Below are 25,786 nucleotides of genomic sequence, written 5' to 3'. Positions count from 1 at the left end.
GACGTGCACAGAAAATTTGGTGCCGGGTGGCCAAGTGAAACAAGGGCACCTCTCTTAGTTCTGCTGCTAAAATGCACATACAAGAGAACATTATTTACTGAGTGTAGTAGCCTATCATTGCCAGCTAGTGGAGATGCATAGATGTGACACATTTGTCACTGTGGGACAAAGCACCCCCCCCCCCCTTTGCTATCTTAACGATAGATAGATAGATAGATAGAACTTTATTGATCCCACAACAGGGAAATCTGTGTGTTAATGGGGATAATATCTTTTCATTCTGCAAAAAAAAAAATCGTAGAAAAAGTTCTGAAAACAATAAGCTTTCATGCGCAAAACAATTCATCCACTGTTTTTATATCACCAACTGTGTGGGCCATGGGAGACTACAGGGATCTTGTAATGACTCTCACTGCCACTAGGGGGAGACAAACATCGGCACTATACCCCAGAGTAAGGGAGACGAGTAGCCCATGGTAACAGGTTTAGTACCCTAAATGCTGCTGTTGTGTTTTGCAGGTTATTATCATTATTATCTAGCTTGAGGTTTAAAGTTTTATCTATTCTTCACACATGGCTGCTTACAAGACCACCATTTCAAAGCCAGAAGTGTATACCCTAACCACAGGTGAATGAAATGAATTATTGTAAATTCATGCATTCATCAAAGTGCTGATTATTGTTTTAACACGTCAGATTCATTTTTTTTGGTCATTGCATTGTTTGTTAGGGCAGATGGCTGCCGAACCAGTTCCAGATTATGTTTTACTTCATGAGAGAGCATTATGTCAACTGAGAAACGATCTACAAAAACACTTGAGACAAAATGCCCCTGAGATAAAATGGATTTATTAGCAAGAGGTAACTGGGAAACATAGTTTTGTTTGTTTGTTAATATCATCATCATGTCTTTTATTATTTTCTTCTTTTTTTTCTCCATACAAAACTGGGAATATATCTCACGGTGTGGAAACATGAGGGTTGAAAGATAATTTTCATACCACTGGGTATTGCTAACAGCAAAATGTTTATTTGTTTATATACCTTATAAGAGTATGTGCATGTATAAGTGTATACAGTATAAGTATATAGTATTATTCTGTCTGTGAATGTGTTGCATGCCTGCCACATGAACTTCAAAAGTGTACTGTACATACATAGTAAAAATACATACAAATATTCACAGAATAAGCACTACATTACTATATTCCTGCTAACAGAAATGGTTATAGACAGGATTACAGTATAAATGCAAAACACTTTGAAGTTGTTTCCTACCTCTAAGTCATGGTTTCAAGACCACACTGTTGTAGCATTTTGTGTTGAAGCTTCTGATACGTTATTATTTTTTCTTTTAAAGGATTACACGGTTCCATGTCGAGAAATATGCAGGGTTGCATGTACAAAATGTACAGCACATCTCAGTGAGGTGAATTACCAACAAAGTACAAAATACTTTCCCATATTCATATAAAGAGCAGATTACTCTCTCTTGTACTACTACAAAAATAGTGTTTGAATGCTGCAGGCAGAGGTCATTCACATAGGGTTTTATCATGTTGTTAAACAGCAATGCATATAACAGAGTGATATACAGTCACGTTCCACAATCACTGGAACAGCAAAATGGACAGATTGTCTTTTAATTACAGAAGAGCAACAACCTTTTACTCTACAGAAGAATCGCTGAACCTGAAGGTACAACACTTACCACCGTGTGTTATCTTTTTTCATGAGGTGAAAACCAAGAAAACTGACTTTTGAACTCTGTACTGGCATTCATTTCGGTGATAAACTCATTACCTTAAATGACAGTCTTCTAAAGAGGTGTTGCTCTCTTTACGGCTGTGTTGTTACCATAGACTGTGCAGCAGAAGTGGACGCAGCCAGCATGTCATATCGCATGTTAGTGTTTGGACTTTGAAACCCGATGTTCACCAAGGAGGCTTCTGTTTATAGCTGACTGTGTGAAGGCGTGCAAGGGCGCCTGAATCACCAAATATGCTCTGTTGCATAATTTATCATCTATTTTACTCAAAATGGAACTGTAATTAGGAGTCGCCCCCTGCTGGCCGTAAGAATGCAGATTCAAGACCAGCTAATCCTTTCCAGGTGGTCACTCTGTCCAGTTATTTTCAACAGGCTATGATTATCCCTCACTCACAGGTTACAACTGAAATGAATGTAGGGATCTGAGATGAGCTTGGCTCCTCAGACAACAGGGGAAGAAACCAGGACTTTAACCCTGGTCCGTTACTGAGGATGTGGATCTTAGAACAGAGGTTTCCAGTTCTTTGGCTGTGGGCTGTTACTGCTCAAAACATTAGTTACTGGGCCCAGACACATGCTGTTTTTGTTTGTTTTTTAATTATCAATGAAATAAGATCATTGAGGTAACAGTCTATCGTCACCGCCTCTCAGCTGCAGACTAATTCTGCCCCGCCATCAACTAAAACAAGGCACACAGCTTTGGTTTCTGAGGTTTTGTCCCAACGTTGTCTCATTGCATCCAGGACGTACGCTGTTAACATAGCAAGACTTGGTCAGAAACGTCTGTGCTGTGGTTTCGGCTGCACAATTTAGGTAAAAATGTGGTCAACTTCTCTCACGTATGTGAATTCAAGTTTATTAAATGCTTATCATCGATTTTCTGTCATGATCTGAAGAATATTTATTCTTATAACTGGAATCATCTCTGCTCAACAACTATAGTGGCCAGACTTTATTTACTCCTGGACTGTCAGACACTGCTGCTGTAAAGTCACTGATTTTCCAATGGGAGTCTGGACCAGAGGAGTGAAACATCATGGACGATGAGCTGTTCTGATCACTGAAAATCATCGTGTTTCTTGTTATTGATACTTCGCTGGATGCAGAAACTCATCAGTAATGCAATACTTGAGATCTACAGAACAGGTGTTAACAGTCCTTGAGAGAAATTTTGTTGAAATTGCTGAAAAACAAACAACATATCAACTGATGTTAGAATAAAGGACAGTTTGTACAGATTCGTTCATTCAGCACTGACTCATTTCGAAGTGCCGGGCTGTAACCACTCTGGTGTGCGAAAGAAGTTGGGAACCTCTGCTTTAGAATTTAATTCAAAAATGAAGCGACAACCCCCTCTTGTTTTGGTTTAGGAAGCACAGAGACAGTTATGATTCAGATACCACAGCATCATCGTCATCACCACCATCACCACCACCACCATCATCATCATCATCATCATCATCATCATCATCATCATCATCATCGTCATTGTCATCATCCTCGTCATCTCTAATCAACATTTTTTTTTGTTGCCATCTTTAAGTACAGTTGAATTCTCTGTGCTCTTTTACCTGATTTGATGCAGTTGCATTTTTACAATGCTACATTGGTTGCAGAGAAACTCTCATTGAGAAAACTCAAGCGAAGAAGAACGATGGCCGGCAGCACGAGTGCTCAGAAAGTGCAGAGTTGGCACAATATGAGAAGAAAAGCAAAACAATGTCATTGGTCACAAAGATTTGATCGTGAGCAACCGATGTGACCTCTGTTATTATGCTTGAAATACTCAACAGAAATACAACTTGAAAATCCTGCAAGCAGGTTGCATCATCGCAACTGTAAACGAAAAGCAAAAAAACCAAAAAAAATTATATATTGAAATGTTTATGTCATCAAACAACCGTGAACATCTACTGTACAGAAGAGCAAATATCTTAAACATGTACAACTGTACAAAAGTTGATGTGCACGTTAACTGATGTGTGATATCAACAGAGGAAATAACATGGAGGACCACCTTCCCCATCAGTTGGGCACTTTGGGCTCAATTCTGAGAGAGGCTTCATACATGCTTTCTTCATCCAGAACAGAGCTCCTGTCCAGAAGATACTGGGCTACCTGCAGCAAGACGGGAAATGTGACTTAATTCACACTAATTGTCCAACCTTCACACAACAAAATGAATGGATAATGACCTCAACGACAGCCAACTTTCAATTTTTTCTGCAGCAGTCGGGCTCCAACCTTTTTGGCTTATGACCTTTTTACATAAAACTTTAACGTGTGACCCTCTGGAAGCTCCTGATAGAAAAGATAATGATCTGGAAGATTTCTGTTCATCAGGTTCATCATGTTGAATCTGTTTGACACGTTATTTATTTTAACTGTGATTTAAGAGTTTGTGGTGCCGTTAAACTATTCCATCTTGTTTATATGATTTAAGGTGGCAAAATACTCGTTAGTAAGTGCTCCCACTATAAGGCAGCTGAACAGCACCACAAATAACAGCCTCCAGAATGATTATTCAGATAATCTGTATCTTTTTCAGACTTACAGATTCCGGTTTTACATGTTGAGGGAGAAAAGATGTCATAACGGCCTTTGTTTGAACTGGCCACTCATATCTGCCATCAGCAACTCCTGACTGCAGCAATCCGTAAAAAAAGATCTTTTTTGTTTTTAAGCGGTCACAAGCCAAGAGGATTGGGAGACACTCGTCAATAACATTAGTGATTCTTTACCTTTGGCTGAAGGTCAAGCTTGTATGCTGTTTGCTGAAACTGCCTGATTTCTCTGATGATGTGAGAAATCTGAAACGCAGGAGAGGCCGTGTCGTCAAGCCAGGCTGGAGTATTTGTATGAAGACACTCGCACCATAAATATGACACCACGCAAGCCAACAACATCTCACCATCCTCATCTTGGAGAAGTTGACCAAGTTGTCCTCAGTGTAGTTTGGCGTTCCCTCCTCAATGAAAGCCAGGTCAGTGAGGTACATCCCCAGATAGGGCACACATGGGGGGTCACAACTGAAGGGGGGGGGGGCATACACACACACACACACACACACACACACACACACACACACACACACACACACACACACACATATGATCTATTTGTCCTGTATATTTTCTTTGCTAACCAAAATGAGGAATCATGAACTCACTTCTTCAAAGCCTCTCTCAGGTTTTTGAACCTCCCCTCTGATGAGACCAGTTTCTGAAGCTTATCAATCACTGCTTTTGTCTACAGGAGAAAACCAAAAAAACAAACCACAAGATATTTTATGAAAAAAAAAATTTAAAAAAAATATATATATATAAGGCAGAATTCACAGTGATTGGAGCACCTGCTTGGAAACCTTGAGCCAGGTCTTTTTGAGGCGGAAGACGGAGCTGCGGTTGAGGGAAGAGGTGATCTCAAGCACAGCGTTGTAATTATGGAGACAGCGGCAGATATCAGCCACAGCCACCCATTTCTCAATGACCACGACCCGAGTGACCACGTCGTCACAGCGAAGGATCTCTGTGGCAATAAGGTTGCTTATCTTGCAGAGGAAAAAAGGAAAGGAGGGGGTGGAGGGGTGTTATGCTCAACATTGTGTTGGACAATCAATAAAAGTAAGAGAAGATGAGTTGTGTGCGTGGTTTATTGATCGGAGCATACATCATTGAAGTGCTTTGTTGTTCTCATGATATATGGCGTCTTCTCGTTTTTGTCATTCTTCATCCAGCCTTGTCCAAAGAATTCCCTGCAAAGTTGTCACGTTAGGAAAATTAGATTTATCACGGAATATTTTCAAGCACGGCACCCCTGTTGCTAGAATAACACCTCGCTATCATGCAAGTAGGTTTTCATCATCTGTGACGATCCCTGAAGAGAGGGCGCATCATTTTACGACCAGTTGAAACTAAATTCCCCCTTAAAAAATAACAATGTTTTATGATGTGTGCTACAGTTACAGTTATTTCCCTTGGTTTAAGGACAAAATTATTTATTACAGTGGTGCTGATATTGAGTAGAGAAAACTGCAATATGGCTGCAGTATATATTGTATCACTGTTCAGTTGTCTGTCTGTTATTAACATGCTCCGATTGAGAAGTGTTAACACAGTGCAAGGATGCAAGCGGAGAGTTTTTGGTCAGTGGATTTCACCTCTCTGATCAACATCGCTGTGGTTGAGATGTTCTTTCATGTGGTCAAAATGAACTGGAACAGACAGCCAAGACCAGAGTGATCATGGGAAACTACCAACTCAGTAAATTAGTGAGATTTAGGGAGCGAGATTTCATTCAAAAGTTAGACATACTTCTATTTCTGCGGTATTCTATTCTGTGACACTGATAATAATGGATAATGATAATTGTCTGTGCCCATTGCAGCTGCTTTGTGGTTACTGGTTGTAAGTGTTCTCAGTTCAAGTGATTTCAGCTCTTAGCAACCATTTCAGCAAAACACCTGAGGAAGAGCTTTGATTTAGACTCAAGAGCTTTTGGTCAAACATCAAGGGTTAAGAGGCAGTAGGGTGGTGCAGTGGTTAGCACTGTTGCCTCACAGCAAGAGGGTTCAGGGTTCGAAACCCGGCTTGAGCACAGGATCTTTCTGTGTGGAGTTTGCATGTCACCCTTAACAGGATAAGCGGGAGAAGGTAGATGGATTGTGAAAGTGTGAAACTAGCTTTCCTGGATGCTACCATCTTTGCTATCATTTAAAAAATGATCTTAAATGTAATTTTGGGATTAGATATATATGGATTGCAGAAGTGCGCAACATTTTACTCTACGCTACATCCAGACAGTTGATCTGATGGCACTCACTCATATGGGATGACCTTGAACACCAGATGGTCCAGCAGGGTGAGCTGTTCTGCGATCTCCAGGGCAGAATGATTCTCAAAGGGCTCAGACTTCCCCGCACCCACCTAGAGGAGGGCAGAAACTGCGATGATCACACGTACCTGGCAAATTAACACTTAGAAGCATATTTAAAATGTGCATTTTTTTTATCTTCAAAAGCAGCTGTACTGACTTCACTCACCAGCTGCGTCACGTCTTCGAGGGTGATCTGATTGTCACCGTGATCTTCCTGAGTTAGAGTCCTGACAGACAGACAGGACAACGAGGTCAAGCAGCGTGGGACAAATGGTATCGCATGTGTACAAAGTGTGTGAGTCGTACCTGATGATATTGGCTGCTGCTTTCCTCTCCTGGGTCAGCAGCTCGGGGTCATGCATCACCTCCTCCAGGAAGGCGATAACCTTTGTTTTCAGCTCATTATTACTCTCAAAGTCCTGGAAGACAGTGCGAGTGGCTTCATTTATTCTGTGAAACTTTACAGTGATCCGCTCTACACCTGATCCACTCATTATTCATCTATCGTAATTTGTTTCTTTCAGTTACGCCATAAGAACCGTGTCTGTGGCGTTGTGGCGACCCAGGCCGTGACACCTTAGGTGTCACTTGACGCAGGGCTGAGTTACGTGGGTGCAGTGAAGCAACAGTGCTGGCTGAGTTAAACTCCTGAATTCTATGGCCGCAGTGGCAGCTGTAGCTATCATATCTCCTGGGGTAATAATCATATTTACAGTCAGCTGTCCAGCTATGGATCAACCAGGCAGAGCAGCTGTTGAGTTCAAAGCATGTGAGCTGTCAAAACATGGCCTTTTAATAGGAGTTATCGGAGGCAACTATGATGTTGTAGGGCTGGCCAAGCTAGCAGACGGCTGTTTATCGATGACATTTCAGTTGCTCAACAATACAACACCTGAAAAGTGTCCTGAGAACCAGCAAAAAGAAGAGTCATTGAGCGTCACAGACAGAAATTGAATATTCTTCGACTACGAGGGTGAATGTCCTTATTATTCATTTCACGTGAAAATCTTTTGATTTGATTAGAAGATAGCAAAAGGAGAGCGAGTTCTGTTTTAATGATACATGAGGTAAAGAAATCATATCAACATAAATAATGGTAAAATGAAAACTAGGTAGCCTAATGTATGAATATACTGTATAAACAAAGCCAGTGTGAATCTGATGGTGATCCAGAAGAGCAGGTATGCAGTGGGCCTTTAGGGATGTTTACCGGAGAGTGTTTGGAGACCCAGTGTCTCAGGACATTTAGAACTCTGTTGGTCGCCGCTCGTCTGATCACAAACTCTTTGTCTCCGTTCCTCTGATCTGTTGGGAAACCTGCAGAAGATATTTCAACATGCAAGATAATGTACATGCTCATTGCAACCAATAATAGAGCTATTGCTGGTAGCGTGGGTGGGTACCAGTGCTGGCGAGGGACATCCTTCGGTATTTCTCCTTGGTTGGGGTGCCCTCATTGGCTCCAGCTGTAGCGATGGCGAAAGCAGAGGCAGCAGACAGGGCACTGCGGTTGTTGTCCATCTCTCGACATGAGGACATCACCATGCCGTTGTTGTAGGAAAACAGAGAGAACTCTGCAATGAAGCAAAAGAACTCTCTAGAAATAGCTGGAGATTCATTATGAACTTTAGAACAAATGCAGATGACACAAAAATGTACAAATATATCACGTATAACCTACCCCTGAGTATAATTGTACTGTACATACTGCAGAATTGGCTGCTTGCCCTTCTTTCAGCTTCCACTAGGAGGCACTACAGACTAGCACAACTGATTCCCTCCAGACTTTTCCTTTACAAGAGGCTTTGATATTCAAGATGGTTGCGGCTAAATATAGCCACCAAATATCAGCATAACAGAGGAATCAACAGATTCTCTGCAGTCTGCTTTTTCAATCCTGAGAACATTGACAAATCTTAAGAGGCAAGAAATCCTACGCCATCGCTGCTTCACAATTTCAGCTAATTCCAGAGAGGGTTTTTACTTTTTTTTTCTTTAAATCTATTGTGTGATTCTGTCATTTGAGATTTAAGAGGCACAGATAATCTTGGCTCGAGTAAAACAGCCTCATTACCGGGGGCGGAAGGGAAAACACGCTCTTGATGTAGTTGCTATGACACAAGTTTTCCTAACACCTACTCAAGCCAAGCACTGGCTTTCCCCACATGTTTCTAACTATCCAGTTATTCTTCTTGACGCAGTGGCAAGGCTTTTTTTTCCACTCCCTGATTTTACATAAGACATATTCACAATTTCTCCATTGCATTCCTTTGCTAAGTTTCCAATATATTTCCTTTTTTAACAGTCACTCCAAAATACGTGTGCCTTTTTTTGATCACAAGCCTTTGTTCTTTCTGTAATCTATTTCTGGGGACAAACAGAAGGTTGTGGAGGATTCAGCGATAAATGTGGCACATCAGGGTGCAGTTTTTGAAGTTTGGATATGACACTATCAAGTTCTAATTACGTCACAAGACCGTCTAGGACACAATGTACCTGAGGAGTTTTTGCATTTGATGTTTTTTGGGGTGGTTGGTGACTTTGTGGGTGAGGCTTCTGGGTCTGCGTCATCACTCTGGTTTTGATCGTTGTCGCTCTCCTCTCTTACTGAGAGATCTGCATCATAATAAAAGCACCCACGTCAGTCAAGTTAAATATTGGATGATTTGGTTAGAATGGGGTTTGGCTGACCTACCTTGTTTGCACACTGAGGTATCCTCCACCTTGTCCTTCTTGTCCTCTCCCTCGTCTGGTATTTTGCTTGTAATAGGACTGGATACGTACAGTTTGTTGATGTCCAAGGTGGTCTTGCTGAAAGGGGACATGGAGGAGTACATGCTTGCATAGCCATTTGAGGAGCAGCTGAGGGCAGCCAGGTCAAGAGCTTTGCCCCCAGTGATGATGGGGATGTTGAGGGAGAGCTTGCGTCGGCGGTTTGGGGAGGAGTTCTTTGCGATAGCTAGAGGAGGAGGGGAGGAGAACTTCCGGCTGGCCCTGGGGGAGCTGGGTGGGTCTCCATACAGGAGTTTGCTGTTCTGGCTGCTTGCAAAGAATAACTCCAGGGACCTGCATCAAAGGAGGATATATGCGGTTCATTTAAACTGAGGACATGTGAATATGTTTCTTTAATACTTTTAAATATACTCTATGTTTTAAGAGCTTAGCTAAATACACAACACCTTCTAAATAATTTATGCAAACCAAGTCAGCAGCAACCAGAAGTCTCTTTGCAGTCGCGTCTGGTCGTTTTAGAGCAAGATACAGGCTGCAGTGTTGCAGAAAACCTCTCCCACTCCCTGCCACCCTCCTGGCGACCTCATGGGTTCCCATAAATAGCACAGCGAATAATAGTGCGCATGGCCACTGCTGACACAAGCAGCCAAGTGTAGGTGTCTCACAGTGACATGACAAGTGCCATGGGAGCGCATGCTGTAGGGCGTGGGCAAGGGGAGCTCCCCCTGATCTGAACCCCACAGTAGGACTCACACGCCTGGCCTGTGGAGAGGCGAGTTAGCCCCACTGCAACACTCTGTCAATATTTCACACTATGGATCTCTTGCAGACAAGGAGGGAGGGAGGGAAGGAAGGAGGAAGGGGAGGGTGGGGTCCTGCAGCACCAAGGTTGGTTGCCGTAGAGCGACAGAGCCCAGTTGAGACACTCCCATGCAGGCAGGAGAGACTGGACCCAATTACTGCCTTCCACTGATGAACAAACACACTCACACACATAAAAACACACACAGAATGCTACAGATGCATCATAGAGCGCCTGTCTTCCTCGACTACTCCATCTGCTGCCTCTCTGTGCTCGAATTAACCACCCAAACTACCTCCTCCTAGCCAGCACTCGCTGATGTTACATACACCACACAAAAACAAACGACCAGCCATCAGCAAAGTCAAATTATAATTTGCTTTATTTCCATGAGCTATTTCTCTCTCTCTCTTCCTCTCTCTCTCTCTCTTTCACACACACACGCACACACGCACGCACACACACACACACACACAATTAATTTCAAATGAGATTTGTTTACCTGTGCTAAATGTTCTCAGTAGTCCTGGTTGATGTGACTCACCGTGCAGGAATGGCACTGATGGGCTTCTTGTAGATGGTGATGAGTTTGTCCAGCACCACATCAGCGGTGGTGAACACACGGTAGGAGTGAAGGAAGGTGTTCAGGAAGTCGATGGAGAGGAACCGGAGGTCGGTCAGTCTCTCCAGCAGACGTTCCACGCTGGCGTAACGGATCTGCAGCACCTTACAGGAGTTCATCATCTTACTGAAGCGGATGTCCACATCATCGCAGTACAAACTTGAGTCAGACCTGTTCGCAAATTAAAAAAACAAACAAACAATCAACCCATTTTGAACTGTTCACACTAACACTTTTATGTAAACAGCTTCCTAAAACCTGAGGGTTGGGAAGGAACTGTCCATAAATCTTGAGTTCTCAGACTCTCCAGCAGATATAAAAATGAAGTAAAACAACAACAAAGGCACATGTATTTACCTTCTATGTAAAATGACTTGCCTTTGTCCTAATGTTATAATAATATGTTTGTTTGTTTTTTAAAAACCTAAAAGGACATGGACATCATCTCAGGACCTACAGTTGCACTCAGATCTTACTATCAAGGCAGAAAAACCCATTTGTCTCATCAGAGCAGATGAGGAAGAAGCAGGGAGGAGTTTGTAGATATAAAAATAAGTCTTACTTGATCATCTGTGGTACTGTGACTTTGGAGTTGTCTTCAAAAGCGTTCATCATCAGTCCATTGCAGCGAATGTTGTCTATGCACTGTGGGACAGACACAGCAGACGTAAACATAGTGGTCATAGAAAATATCCTGTCAAGTGCAGGCTTTCTGCCGACATCCCCAGCTTCTTGTCTGGCAGCTGGAGACCGTGATGTGTGTTGACGTGCCTGGCTGATGTCACTGGTCCATGCAGACTTCTCCTGCCTGGAGGAGGCAACCAGGATGACTGTGAATGACTGGCTGTCCTTTGGCTCAACCACAATCTTGAAGTCCAGGTGCTCCATGTCCTGGCCGCTTTTGTCTGACTTGGCTAAGAGAGGAACATTAAAAACTCAAATCTTAACATCGTCATGTATTTATACATTATTAATCACTTTGGGAATTACACCTCTATTTTATTTTTGAAATTCTGTCTTTTGGAAAAGGACTCTTCAAGTTCAGGCACAACGTAGTCATCATACATGAATTCAATAATACATGATAGATGTATATGATCCATATTTCTATGCTGTATCAATAAAACACTCACACTCATCATCTGTCCCCTCAGGTTCCTCCATAAGAGTGCAGTCTATAAGGGAAACGACTCCATTCTGCAGACCATAGACAACATGCATTCAGTTTGTTTACATGATCCTTGTTTGCCTCAGTGTATTGTAATACTGTACCACTTCCTGCCACACATTTTCTGACACCTGTCAAAGTCAAAACCTGCCACATTGACTTGAGAACTCACAGAAATTTGGCGTGCTCAAACGTGACTTCAGAAAAAACAAATGTAGAATGTCACACACTGGATTTGCTTGTTTGTACAATATTTTGCATCAAGAAGCATGAAACAAGGAAAAATCTAGATAAAGTCTTGCTGAGACTGATTGAGAACAGTAAGGTGAGTTTGAAATAAACTTTCACAGTTGGACTGGAATGAGGCTGTAGCTAGCAAATGCAGCTTATGACGCTACTTGGTGGCCCTTCTTGGTCACATAGGCTGTTGCTAGTTTCTGCACAGTATTTATTTTTTCTTTCACACTACTGGATTTCATAGGGTAATATTCTAAATGAGGATCCAGTTAGGAACATAAAGAGTATGTCTATAAACTCATGTGACAGGATAATATGGGCAGACAACTTGGTGCTTGATCAGCCTTGGACCAGGAACAACCTGATCCCGGTGCAAATTGGACCAAAATCAGTCAGATGTGGAGTGCACACCCAGCTAAACTGCCTTTTGAGGGTCAAATAAAGTATTTTGAATTGAATCAAAATGCATAAACATGTTGAAATGTGGACTGTACAGTTATCTAAAGCTTTTTGGCCTCGTTTTAGACGCCAAATTCTTAAATCAGTCCCTTTAAAGTTGAGTAAGTTTAAATATTATATACACCCACTTGTGTGTGTGTGTGTGTGTGTGTGTGTGTGTGTGTGTGTGTGTGTGTGTGTGTGTGAGTGTGTGTGTGTGTGTGTGTGTGTGTGTGCTTGCGCAGCCATGGCAGTCAAGACTGAGGCGTTTGAAACATGGAGAAGGACCACTGTAGCTCAACAGCTGGAGCCCACCTTGGTGAGGTGAAGCTTCCCCCCTGAACCCCTGGTGCAGATGATTAGATGCTTGGAGAAGAGGAAGCACTGCCTCTCCCCCTCCTTCTTCAGAGATAGTGAGCCCAGTCGCCCACGGGTGATCTTGCCCTTCTCACTCATCGGCACCTGGATGAGAGACCCTGTATGTGGGAATAAAAGAGTGCATTTGCAAATAGAAGGAAGACGGAGGGAGAAAGTGAAAGATACACGGTAGATATAGAAATGGACCAAGGGAGGGGACATCGGAGGAACTAGATTAAAAACAGAAAAGGATATGCTTTTCTCAACTGTGTCTTCCTCCGCAGTCACCAGATGCGTCAGATTAAAAAAAAAAATCTACCATTTCTGTTTCACATCCATCAAAGCCTTTTGGGGATGTCTGACATTTACAGTCTCAGATACATCATCAGTTTGTCTCCGTCAGAAGAGTCTAATTACACTTGGAAATTAAAGCGTCTCCTCATGAGGATGTACATGTTGTTCCCCGGAGAGAGATGAGTTTTTTTTAAAGCTCATACAAGCCTGAAGATGTGAGTACAGGCTGTCTGACAGGAATTCCTCCACTGTAATACTGTTGAAGGTTTGTTTGAGGTGAGTTGGTGAATGCAGGAGTTTACCTTGTCTTACAAAAGTCTGGCTGGTGTCGAGGAGAATCTCACAGCCCTCTACGATCATACGCTCTATTGCCAGGTTCTTACGGATGTTCTCAGTTTCGCTCACTTCATCGTGCATGATTCTAGGAAGATTTACATTACAGTGTTTTAGTTTTAAGGATCCAAGATGGAAAAAGGGATAAAAAACAAAACAAAAACGATCTTGGTGATATTTTGAATTTGTGATATCTTGTGTCACTCTTGTATTTGAGGATACCTGGAAAGCTCCTCCAGCTTGGATTTGGCATAATCCAAACTGTTCCTTTCAATATGTTCATGGGGTGTGTGAGCCAGGAGTTCATGAAGTGTAAGAATGTAGCGAGGAATCTAAAAGAAACAACAACAACCACAAAAAAACAACACACAAATATTCAACTCATATGCATGAATGTAGCAACATGCAAAAACACACACACGCGCGCGCGCGCACGCGAACGCACGCACGCACACACACACACACATGTGCCAATATACACTAATGAGAAGTAGATCAGAGGTGAACACAATCTACAATCATCAGCAAAATTTATTATCAATGCAGCACAGCCTGCAGTCGGCCCCAGCAGAGCCGAACGACGGCAAACTGCATGCCTCGCCAGAAAGGAGACGTTATTAAAGCCCGAGCTCCTAAAACAAGCGCTTTTTATAGACATGAAGAACACTACAGGGATATTCAGAGCAAAAGCAGACAAATGCCTGCTGTTTATGTTGTCGATGGGCAACGCTACATTATGGAACTGAAGGAGGTCTAGTTACCACCAGAACAGAGCTCAAGACCACCCATCATTCTGAAAATTGGTTTCAATGTGGGCAGAATATATACTTGTATGGCTGCACTGTATTTATTTATATGTGCGCAATACTTGTAGATGTATGGGGGTGTGTGAATGTACTGTATCTTCTTCTACATGTTTCAATCGATGCATGGTTCAGTAGATGTTTCATTGGCCAAACTAAGTTAAATATAGGAAAAGTTGACACTTCCATCATTAAATTTAATACATCTAAATTGATTTATGTGTAGAAAAGCCTGATAGGGGAACAGGGATGAAGAATGATTTCAGTAAATATGATTTACATGTATTAATTACATTCGATCATTTTTTTCAGCCCTATAGATTACAGTATGACAGGACACTGTGCTTCTAATATAGTATAGACAAGTAATAATATAATATAGGAAGACGTATAATTCTTTTTGCCATTGACAGTAAATTCAAGTAACGGGTTTGGCGAAATACCTTCACTTCTCTTTCTGTGTTGAAGAGTTAACAGTTTGAAAGGTGAAATGTTGAGCTTGACCTCTGGCCTCTGTGTACAGGCTCAAAACATGAAATATACATAGATTCCAACATTTCGTCAGGCGTACAACACTTTCTACCCTTCAGTAAGGTAGAGTTTTGATGTTGCAACCTACAAAGAAGTCAGTGATTAAAAGATTATTTTATTTGCACATGGAAAACCATCTCTTCATCGGGTTTTGTTGGATTTGGCCTTTAAAAGACACCCAGCTTTAAATATTCAGGAAACAATGAGGCCAACTGCTTTATGGACAGCTAGAACTGAGAATCATTGGCAGCGCACTAGCCAGCTGGTATCAAGCTGGTGAATTATGTGGCCCAAGGGTAACATTTATAAACAGAGAGAAGAATAGCTACAGATTTAAAGACCAACTCTCGCTGCAGGCTGCAAACTTTTGGGGGCTGCTTTTATTGTCTGTGTCTGTCAGAGACAAACAGGCTCACCTGGAACATAGGGTAGGTGAGGAAGGTCTCAAGAGTTCTCTCCTCGCAGTCGGGCTTGGCCTCGTACTGCTTCAGCAGCTTGTCAAAGTCCCGGTTCTGCTTGCAGTGAGCCAGGATCTGCAGGCTGTACTGGTGGTTCCTCACAAACTCCTGGTAGATGTTGAGCATGGGCAGGAGGATGTCGAACAGGTCGGCTGGAGGGTGAGAGATCGATCACAGCAAGGAATTTAAAAGGTAATGCAGATTAAAATATCTTCACAAGTATCCCAATATTAAAGGTTGCTCTTACCCAGCACCAAGGTTGGCCAACTGGCTATTCTGGCTTTTAAACCTTGGTAGAATATCTGGTGCAGAAACATGATTGTCTCACTGGAACAAAAAGAGAACAAAAAAGTGACACAAACATTTGTTTACTTTCTTATCTCACACAAATACAGCTGGATAGTTAATAACTTGCCAGTATCCGATGAAGTTGTGTTATATGTAAACCCTGATATGAGACAGTGGGCGTGCAGGTTTTGAGCATGTATGTGCTTGAGTGAGCGTGTGGGTGGATTTTGATGAGGGCAATGAGGGCGCGTGGAGAAGACGGCCTTCACCGAACAACAATGAAGCATTCGGAAACATGATCTTGAGCGTAAATTTCAGATTAGAACGCCAAAATATACCCGACAGATTGTTTTTGCTTCTGACAGGTTGACGTTGGTCGAGCACAGGAGGAGATTATACCTCCGTAAGATTTGCTTGTATCGTTTTTTTTAATTTTTCCTTGATTATCTGAGGCAAATTTCATGATTAAGACGCTGTTTCCTTTGATGCTTGAAAAAGTCGTAAACAGAGCAGTTTGGAGTGCATTTTTCACAAAAATTCACCTTGCAATCCTTCTTGGGTTTCTCTCTAGAAATGTTGAGTGTCAATCAATAAATAAAAGAACATTGCAAACAGATGCTGTAAAATCAAGATCACATAAAACTGAAGCTATATATTACTAATGTGACTAATTAAACCTTATTATTTTTCTCCTTATGGTTGAAAAATCACTTTAAGGAGCTTTTTGTTTCCATTCCGTGCATTTTTATTTTTAACCACAGCACACTGTGTGTACTTGAGGCTTAAATCAAGTAAATTCCTCCCTCATTTACAACTTATATTAACTTCTTGAAAGCAACATTCTTCTTTCTGGCCATTTGTTGCTGGATTATTAAATATAATCACTGTTGAATCAATCACCCGCTCACAGAAACGCCACAAAATTCAAAACTCCTTTTATTGTCATTCAGTAAAAACATCAGGGATGCTGAGCAGAGGGAAATTATGAGCGCGGCTCCGCTAGAAAACAGATAATAATATTATTCTAATACTATTATTATTGTTATTATTATTATTATTATTATTATTATCTGTGAAAACAACTTCACTTTTATGATGATTATCTATTCTAGGGTAATCAGTGAAAGTGCTTTGTGGGATGAAAGGATCCCACCTGTTGAGAAATATACTGCTGACATCATCATGGGTGATGGGCGGCTTCTTGGAGCTTGCCGCCATGCGGAGTGGCCTGAGGAAGTTGTTGACCAGGATGTGAAGCTGCTGGACGTACTCAGCCTCCGAGTCTAACATGCTGAACACCACCTGGTTCCTCTTCCTCATGCTCTCTGCGTGAGGTGAGCGAATGTAATCCTGGATGATAGTCTTCCACTTCCTCCTACAGATCCAGCCTCGCAGGAAGCTCTGGACCTGCGGGTTATAAAACCTCTATGTCAATTCCTCAATAATTTGTTGCAAAATTGTGGTAACAGGAATAAATTGCGTGCTTGTACTTTTTTGATCTTCTTGATTTCTGAGTCATCCTCAGTCGGAGCAGCTGCGGGGCTGGCGTGGATCTTCTCATTATCTTTGAGCAACCCAGCGATCTGCCAAGGAGGCAACCACAAGAAAGACCAATCAGTTCCACACTTCTCTCCTTCTCACTTACTGTCTCAGCATGTAAACAAAATGACTGAGTCAACAGGATTGGACCTGTCAACACTGAGACATTAGCCTGACTAAACTTGCTCCGTTCACTTGGCTGGCATCTTCACGTTGGTCATTTAGATGTAATATGTACCAAACTGACCCATACGTTAACAAGAGGCGAAAATAAAAACAAGCTGAAGCTGCCACAAACTGTTTGAAGTGTCTCCATTTACTTTGTAGACAAGCAAGAGCAAGAGAGTTCATTTTTATTGCGTTTCATATAAGAGATGCAATATAAGACCGTGTTCATGCATATTCAGCACATAATTTGATTTCAAGCATCACATTTGCACATTAAAGTAAAATGACTATTTGATCTGAAGAATAGAGCTGGGAACACAGCCCTATTGAAGGTATTGTTTCTGAGAGGATATGCAAAGTAGAGAGCGGTTGGCCTGAGCAAAGCTCCCCATGACGGGGTAGCGCTTCCATCTCTGTCCTCTCTCACACCCTGGCTGGTTTTCACACATGAGACAGACACAATAATCTGCATAATCCATCCTTTTCCCACTGGTTCAGCTGTTGTTTGTTCTGCTGGCGGGTGGAGAGGAACATGACAAAGAAAAACTGCAATGCAAGAAGTAATATAGTGTCATTTCAGGAAGTCCATGTTTGAGAATCCTGGAGGACACAACAGAAACACAAGCTTAACCAAAACAGCTCCAACAGATGAGGGTAAAGAATCAGTTAATATTACCTCAGACTTGAGCCTTTCAATCTCGATTTCCCCATCTTCTATCTGTTGTCGAAGTTGCTTAGCAACTGTTTTCTCCGTCTCCACAATCTGAAGCAGATGAAGATACTTCTGCATAAGAGTCTCGTGCTCGGTGGCCAAGTTTCTGTAACTGTGACATGCAAACAGACACACACACACAGACACACACACACACACAGACACAGACACACACACACACACACACACACAAAGCTTGAGTGATGAATTTCACATCAAAGCAATCATTTTTTTTCCTTGTGAACAAAGCAGTTTTCTTCCTCATTTTTAACCCCATTTATTTTATGAAACCATGGCAACATCCCCCTACAGACTGAGCACATCAGTCAAAGATGACTTACTCTCTGCCGACTAACTCAATATCTAATTGCCACGTTCGCACATTTCTCTGATGTATGCCTTTACCTGGCGTGTGATATGGCGGCCACCCATTCATCGCAGTCCTTCACATCCTCTGTGCGTAACTCCAGCGCCTTTTGGTTTTCGTGGGTGAAGCTGACGGTGAAATAATACTGAAACAAACAAGGTGGTGGGGGGGGGGGGGTTGCAGAGTTACAAACATCACAGTGTCATTAACCTGGCGTGTTATATGTGCTGCTCAGAAAGCAGGATTGGATTCTTCTAGATAAATCTGTTATGTAGTGTAGTGTTTTGTTTCACTGCCTCGCTGCTGCAGACATTAAGCGGGTGATTTAAAACCACGCAGGGCCTGGGGAAGCCACATCTTCCTCGCCCACCAGTGCAATTGATGGAGCTCACTGAGGGAAGCCTCCCCCAGCCCGGCTCCTGGGATGTCTCTGGTTCCCAGGAGGAAATGCCATAAGACATGGAGGCTGGAGCCACGGCCAATTACATAACTGTGCTATACCTGTTTCCTAGCAACTCCAGCCGATGTGTGCAGTTGGGCTGTATTTTGCGTTTTTGTTGTGTCATTCGATTCTGGAGGTGCATACCTCTCTTTGCATTGGACTCTCAGCATCGTAGTTGTAGTCAGGAGATTGTGATTTGAATTTTCACACACATTGTCAGTTCTCTGTTTAACAAAATTAAGGAGACAAAACATCACACTTTGAGTTTTTAAAAGGCCGTTTTTCAAAAAAACTGCCTCCGTTGCTTGAAGGGATGCCTCTTTGCATGCAATAACCCTCCAAAAGCCTGCAAAATGCAGTGATGCAAGGAAAAAAAAAACTGTATTTTTGTCAGATGTTTTCCTGTAATCCAGCATTTGTGTACTTTTTACTCCACTTCTTAATAGCTGCAGTTACAAGCTACCTCGCAGAGTAATTTATCATTTATACAACATAACATAAATTGGGCTGGTACAGTTAAACCGTTCTACAGTGGTACCTTTACCAATACCCTGATTTCAGTACTGGTCCATGAATGATACTATTTTCACTACCAATTAAACACAAAATAAAAATCTCCTCATGTTAAAAATATTTGGTTTTAGTTTTCAACTCCCTGGCATTTTAATACACATTACAGTCTCAGAACGTGATAGAACATCTATCAAAATGTGGTTTAACTAAATTTCTCTGTTTCGAAACAGTTTTACAACATAAAAATAAATCCCAACCTGTAGATTGACCCCTTAGATATGGAAATTTGGTGTTGAATGATATCTTTTAGTATTTAATGCTATTAAAGCCATTTGGTCAGTGCCATAAAAGTACTCCAGCTAATAAAATGTCATTAATTCAGTATTCTTTTACTTGTGCAAGGGAATTTGTACACTTACGTGATTCAGTTCTAGCTCAGTAAAGGTTCATAATGTTGCCTCCATCACAGGTGAACTATTTTATATCTCTTTTATAGAGAAAGCCTGCAAATATATGCGCGCTCATGTTTGCTTCACATCAGCGTGACGAAAGGCTGCTAAAAATATCTGCAGCAATGATGTTCCTCAGTATTATCTCATATAAATCCAGGAATAACATCATCCCCCCTTCATTCTAAATAGGGTTTTGGGGGTTTATTTGTGGTCTTTACAGTTTAAATTTTCGAACAAAACATCACAAAGCTTTTAGAACGTCAGCTGTGAGGAAAGAATAACGCAGCTCTCATGAGTGAGATGTCATCTTTCTCTGCGGACTCTTCTGGTCATGTTGAGGGAGGGGCAACTAATCTTTGGCCTGCAGATGTTCAACAGGCGCCTATCAACCTGCAACTGATCATTATTCATGGCTGACTGCTCTTCCATCTTCACATTCATTAGGTATTCATCCTACCGTCAAAGAAAATCTATTTCTGGCAGAGAGGCATGCATGTCGCTGTAGTTTTCCCTCATGATCCCTCTAGGAGCACAGTGAGTGTCTGGTCTGAGGTGATGTTAAGCTTGCTGTCTGTTACCTGATTTATATTTATGGCTGAGTCATGCACCTTTAAAAATCATCACTGCTATTAACGAGACTGAAATACAGGGAATACGATACTTGTGACTCTGACACATGGACATGCTTTTGGATGTAGTTTTGGTAATCACTTGTATTGATTAATTGTTCTTTTCCCTACATTGAAGCGATACTTCAACCCAAAAATGGAATTTTGGCTTTCAACTATTCACACATGAGCTCACAAAGACATTCTTTTAATCACTATTTCACTTCTTAGTGACTCCACCGTGCAGAAAGATCCAGCTGTGCATATTTAGCTTGGGGCTAATGGCGCCCCGTGATGATGTCGATTATACTGGACCATAAACTTGACAGTTTGTAAATGAACATTTTGGACATTTTGCTTTTATCAGTTGTCAGTCGTCATTGGCTGCGAGCTAAACATACATCCTATGCTCCTTTGGAGTCACAAAGAAGTGATAAAGCAATTAAAAAAACCATCTTTACAAGCTCAAGTGGTTTATTTGTGAGTAACCGAAAGGAAAATACACTTTTTTTAAGGTTTCATTTTTAATGTAGTGCAACTGATGTCTTACATAATTGCAAGTGAGTTTAATTGCTGCAGTGCTGTAAAAGGACGTTCCTAAAGCAGATAATCAGATCTAAACCCCTACGTGTTGGTTGCATCTGATCTCACTGTAGGCTGGATGTCAGCCCTCTCTATCATCATACTCACATACACTACAGTTTTTCTTAACTCAACCAATCGCCTGCCCCTGCTGCTATCGCTTCTTGTGGAATTTGTGGAAGTGCTGCTGTTTGCCAGTGTGAGCGAGCGGTGTTTTCTATAAATGGACTCTGACCCCTCCGAGGTACTGCAGGGAACAAATTTAGCCCAGATACCGCTCACATTAATAGAAAAGACGGGACACACTACTTCTCTCCTCCAGTTACCCCGCCTCTTCCAACTGCATCATTCTTTAGGATGCAAATAAGGGTTGCCATAGAAACCCCGAGCTTAAATGCATTATCATTTTCACACTAACTGCATTTGAGGATAAACATAATGTGGGCATTATGGAGGATTTTGAACATGTCAAATCCAGGTGGGGATGAGAGATATAGATGATGTTTTCTTATTGATGTTTGTTTATATAGTCCATCCATCCATCCATCCATTCTCTACCTCTTATCCTGTTAAGGGTCATGGGGGGCTGGAGCCTATCCCAGCAACCTTTCGGTGTGAGGCAGGGTTCACCCTGGACAGGTCACCAGTCCATCACAGGGCCAAAACATAGAGACAGACAACCATTCACACTCACAGTCACACCTACGGTCAATTTAGAGTATCAATCAGCCTCGTCCCCTCTTGATGTCTTCGGACTGTGGGAGGAAGCTGGAGTACCAGAGAGAACCCATACAGGTACAGGGAGAACATGGAAACTCCACACAGAAGGATCCTGTGCTGGAGCTGGGACTCGAACCCAGAACCTTCTTGCTGTGAGGCGAAAGTGCTGACCACTGCACCACCGAGCCGCCCTTATATTGAGTCATTGTTATTAGTCATTGTTTATTTTAGAAACTCTATCTGCTTTCATTCTCAGACTATAAAGTATTACTAGTTTATCACTATCCAAAATAATGGATCCATCGTTATGTTCATATTTATGTGTTCCAAGCAGTAAAATGCAGAGGGAACCAAATTTGAAAACATTAGTGTTACAATCTGCTTCGTCAGCATGAGGGCAGCTGTTCACAGGAAGAGCCTGGGCTTGTTTGGATAGCAGCCCTACCTACAAAGTCGGGCACAGAGCCTGGAGAGACCAGAGCAGGGTGAAGCCCTACTGAATGTTCAGCTGTTTACACCCAAGAACAATATCAACAGACCTGTTCAGCTTCCCCCTCCTTTTTGTGTTTCTGGTTCAGGATGCAGGGAAATGAAAGCCGGCAGATAAATACATTCATGGCTCCAAAGAAGATTTAAATTTGTCTATTTGACTGTCAGAGAAGGTCAGAAAAATTAGCAGTGATATCATCATAATGAGGCGGTACGGTGGTGCAGTGGTCAGCACTGTCTCCTCACAGCAAGAAGGTTCTGGGTTTGAGCCCCGGCTCCAGCAAGGGATCTTTCTGTGTGGAGTCTCCATGTTCTCCCTGTTCCTGTGTGGGTTCTCTCTGGTACTCCAGCTTCCTCCCACAGTCCAAAGACATCAAGAGGGGACGAGGCTGGTTGATACTCTAAATTGACCGTAGGTGTGACTGTGAGTGTGAATGGTTGTCTGTCTCTATGTGTTGGCCCTGTGATGGACTGGTGACCCGTCCAGGGTGAACCCTGCCTCTTGCCCAAATACTGCTGGGATAGGCTCCAGCCCCCCCCCCCCCCCGACCCTTAATCAGGATAAGCGGAAGAAAATGGATGGATGGGTTGATAGATGGATGGATGGATGGATGTATCATTATAATGTACAGATTGGTGACCAATCACCCTGTAGGAGTGAGGGGAAACTGCAGATACAATACAAGCTGTAAGGGTCATAGAATGAAAGAATGAATGTCATAAAAGGATGTGGAGCGTGTGGCCTTCTCAGTCACCTCAGCTCAACCTGGCTGAACACCTGTGGGAGATTATGAGCTGCAATCTTCACGACCACTTTAGGATCAAGAATATCGGAATCAAGGGTCAATACTGTTATTATTTACATAACAGCTGACTCCATCCACTGATGAGGTATCAGAACAATGGCGCCAATCCATGTACTGATCCTAATTCCATTCCATCGCTTGTACTGGATCATGACATGTCACAGATCCATATGTCTATCTATCCATTTTCTGTGCTGCTTATCCGTTAAGGGTCACGGGGGTGGGGTGGGGGGGCAATTATAGGTTCAGTGTCTTGCTCAAGGATACTTCAACATGGTCACTGGGGGAAGTGAGGATCGAACCAGTGACCCTTCCATTGCTAGATGGCCACTCTACCACTGAGCCATGCCGCCCTGATCCGTATATTTTAATTTAAAGAATTGTAATTTTGTTCTGTCTTTAATAAGAGAAGCCCTGTGAGGTTTACTACACCCTCATGAAGTAACATTAAATATAACACAAACAAAAATAATGAGAATATAAAAGAAAAAAGAGCTCTGGTATCAGAGTTGGTGTCCGTATCTGCAGATGTGTGAATCAGGTTGGACCTGAAAAGCTGCGGAGCTCTGCATCACTAATTAAAAGACAAATATATCTCTCAGGAGAGCGTCGTTCATCCCTCCAGTAGAGAACCAGAGACTTGTAGAATCTGTGCCCAGAAGCTCTGAAGCTGCTGCGGTGCTTCATGGTCGCACAACACATCACCAGAACCACTTTGTTTATTTTCTCATACACTTGTACAATGAAACTGCGACCTCAAACATCAGACTCATAATTACTCCATTCAGGTCATAGAGACCTGAGCTGCTGAGTACATGGAACCCTGCAGTTCCAATAAACTGTGGTTGCAACCTTTTACCACAAGATGGTAACGTTGAGACCATAACTTTTTATATATATATATATTTTTTAATTTCACCGGAGGGAGCATTAGGCAGATCGCTCTCCACCCAAAAACAAGATGACTAGGAGTCAAAAGCCAAAAGCCAACCAGTATTCGAATCCATCACCTCGATGAATGCCATTAACATTTCACGCACCAGTGAAAACTATATCCCACTAAAACACACGCACACATGCGCGCGCGCGCGCGCGCGCACACACACACACACACACACACACACACACACACACACACACACACACACACACACACACACACACACACAGGGATTAAGCCCGGCAGGTTTTTGCTGCAATCTAAAGCAAAACACTGCATTGCCAGGGCTGCTGTAATATCATTAGGTGTTAATATTGTTACCTCATCATTAATGCCATGCATGGATTACATAACGTGCAATACAGCAACCTGGAACCTCGTGCTATTCTGCTGCGCTGCATTTGAGGTCATCGGTGAGACGGAAAAGAAGAAGAAAAAAAGCGCTTTGCTGGAGACTGAAATGGAGTTCAGTGGCTGAAATTTAACATGTAACTCATCAGTATTTCAACGTGTAAAATAACAAAACGCAGTGTTTTGTGTGTCTTTGTGTGTGTGTGTGAGAGAGGGAGAGAGGGAGAGGGAGAGAGAGCGTGGACGCATTTGTGTGTGTGTGTGTGTGTGTGTGTGTGTGTGTGTGCGCGCTCTCTATCCATACCTGCTTTTCAAAACACTCCTTAGCTGACAGTGAAGGTTTCGGTGAAGGCGCCCTGTCGCATATGCATCCTTCCAACAGGTATAATCCCGAGGGTCGAGAGCTGGACTCGTTCTCGAAATAAAAGAGCATATTTTGCAACAAAGCAAACCACTTTGTGTGCCATTTCGTGTTGTCTGAGCTCTTCTTGCTCAAGCACCCTCGTCTCGTGCCATCCTTTTTTGCCAAAAGCCCCAGGTAGGTGACATGACCATCATTAAGTCGTATTCCCTTCTGCATTTTGATGAGGAGACTTCGGCTGCACAGGGTGGATCGGTCCTTACATCGTCTCTGAAGTGGCTCCGGATGAAAAATAAAAAGACAAGACTTTGTGAATGCGGACCTTTACAGCAGGCAGCAGGCTCGTCCACTCCGTCCGATCAATTCACCGTGTTGGCATTTAAGTAAAAAGAGAGCAACAAAACGCGCAGCACACAAGTCCAGCATCCTAAAATCTTTTGTTATACTCCGAGCGCTTTGGAGGTCCACATTATATGATCGTGGAATAATAATAATAATAATGATGATGATAATAATAAAAAGACGGAAAACTGTCTAAAGAGAACGAGTGGGGTTTGTTCTTTTCTCACATGAGATCTCCAGAAACCAGTAGGCTTGGTGCTGAGCTCGGCAGAGCTGGGAGAAGTCACATGACGCATGCTTGGGAAAGCAGATTTCAGAACCTTGGACAGAGACGTTTGAGCAAGATGCTGCATTAGTGATCTGATGGAGGCAGCCAGGTGCTGGAACAGAGGAGAAGCTCACGTTAGCGACAGAAATCAGCCACCGGTGCAGTTTCTATTTTTATTCTCTATTTTAATGCGCAGATTAACTTTCCTAATACAGAACATGTGTAAAAACACAATACTTTTGTCGTTCAAATAAAAGGTCTCACACTTCTTATGTGCGTATGAAAGCTTTCTGTCTTGCTCACAGTTTTTTTTTTTTTAATTGCCCTGAAAACACGAGTATATCTGAGGCTTTTTAGTGTCACAAACTTCCTATTTGAGTCCTTTTGCTGTGACCAGTCCAGGGCACATCTCTGGTA

The 25,786-nt window shown here is 42.4% G+C and overlaps 1 protein-coding gene across 2 annotated transcripts; it reads right to left on the bottom strand.

The window, feature by feature from the left end:
• Positions 1 to 836: 836 nt before the first annotated feature.
• Positions 837 to 25,481, bottom strand: rasgrf1 (Ras protein specific guanine nucleotide releasing factor 1). 2 transcript variants are annotated; one of them, XM_086208972.1, is made up of 27 exons: positions 24,703 to 25,481; positions 18,534 to 18,640; positions 18,093 to 18,240; positions 17,200 to 17,292; positions 16,863 to 17,116; positions 15,669 to 15,748; positions 15,380 to 15,573; positions 13,852 to 13,961; positions 13,599 to 13,717; positions 12,961 to 13,121; positions 11,936 to 11,999; positions 11,574 to 11,716; positions 11,365 to 11,447; positions 10,725 to 10,973; positions 9,341 to 9,711; positions 9,142 to 9,261; positions 8,049 to 8,219; positions 7,856 to 7,962; positions 6,952 to 7,064; positions 6,803 to 6,872; positions 6,592 to 6,695; positions 5,440 to 5,524; positions 5,123 to 5,320; positions 4,940 to 5,019; positions 4,682 to 4,799; positions 4,512 to 4,580; positions 837 to 3,888 (listed from the first exon to the last, which is right to left on the bottom strand). In XM_086208972.1, exons 1-27 carry the CDS (start codon positions 24,976 to 24,978, stop codon positions 3,796 to 3,798), a joined length of 3,780 nt encoding a protein of 1,259 aa, XP_086065098.1. In that variant the 5' UTR covers positions 24,979 to 25,481; the 3' UTR covers positions 837 to 3,795. The 2 variants fall into 2 exon arrangements, with proteins under 2 accessions (XP_086065098.1, XP_086065099.1); XM_086208973.1 differs by having other exon boundaries at positions 6,812 to 6,872; positions 24,703 to 25,480.
• Positions 25,482 to 25,786: the final 305 nt, after the last annotated feature.

The sequence above is a fragment of the Aulostomus chinensis genome, chromosome 7 (genome assembly GCF_037954235.1).
Source record: "Aulostomus chinensis isolate RoL2024-O1b breed Wild chromosome 7, RoL_Achi_v1.0, whole genome shotgun sequence".
Lineage (NCBI taxonomy): Eukaryota > Metazoa > Chordata > Actinopteri > Syngnathiformes > Aulostomidae > Aulostomus > Aulostomus chinensis.
The sequence above is the reverse complement of the archived record's forward strand: the minus strand, read 5'-3'. Positions and strand labels throughout refer to the sequence as shown.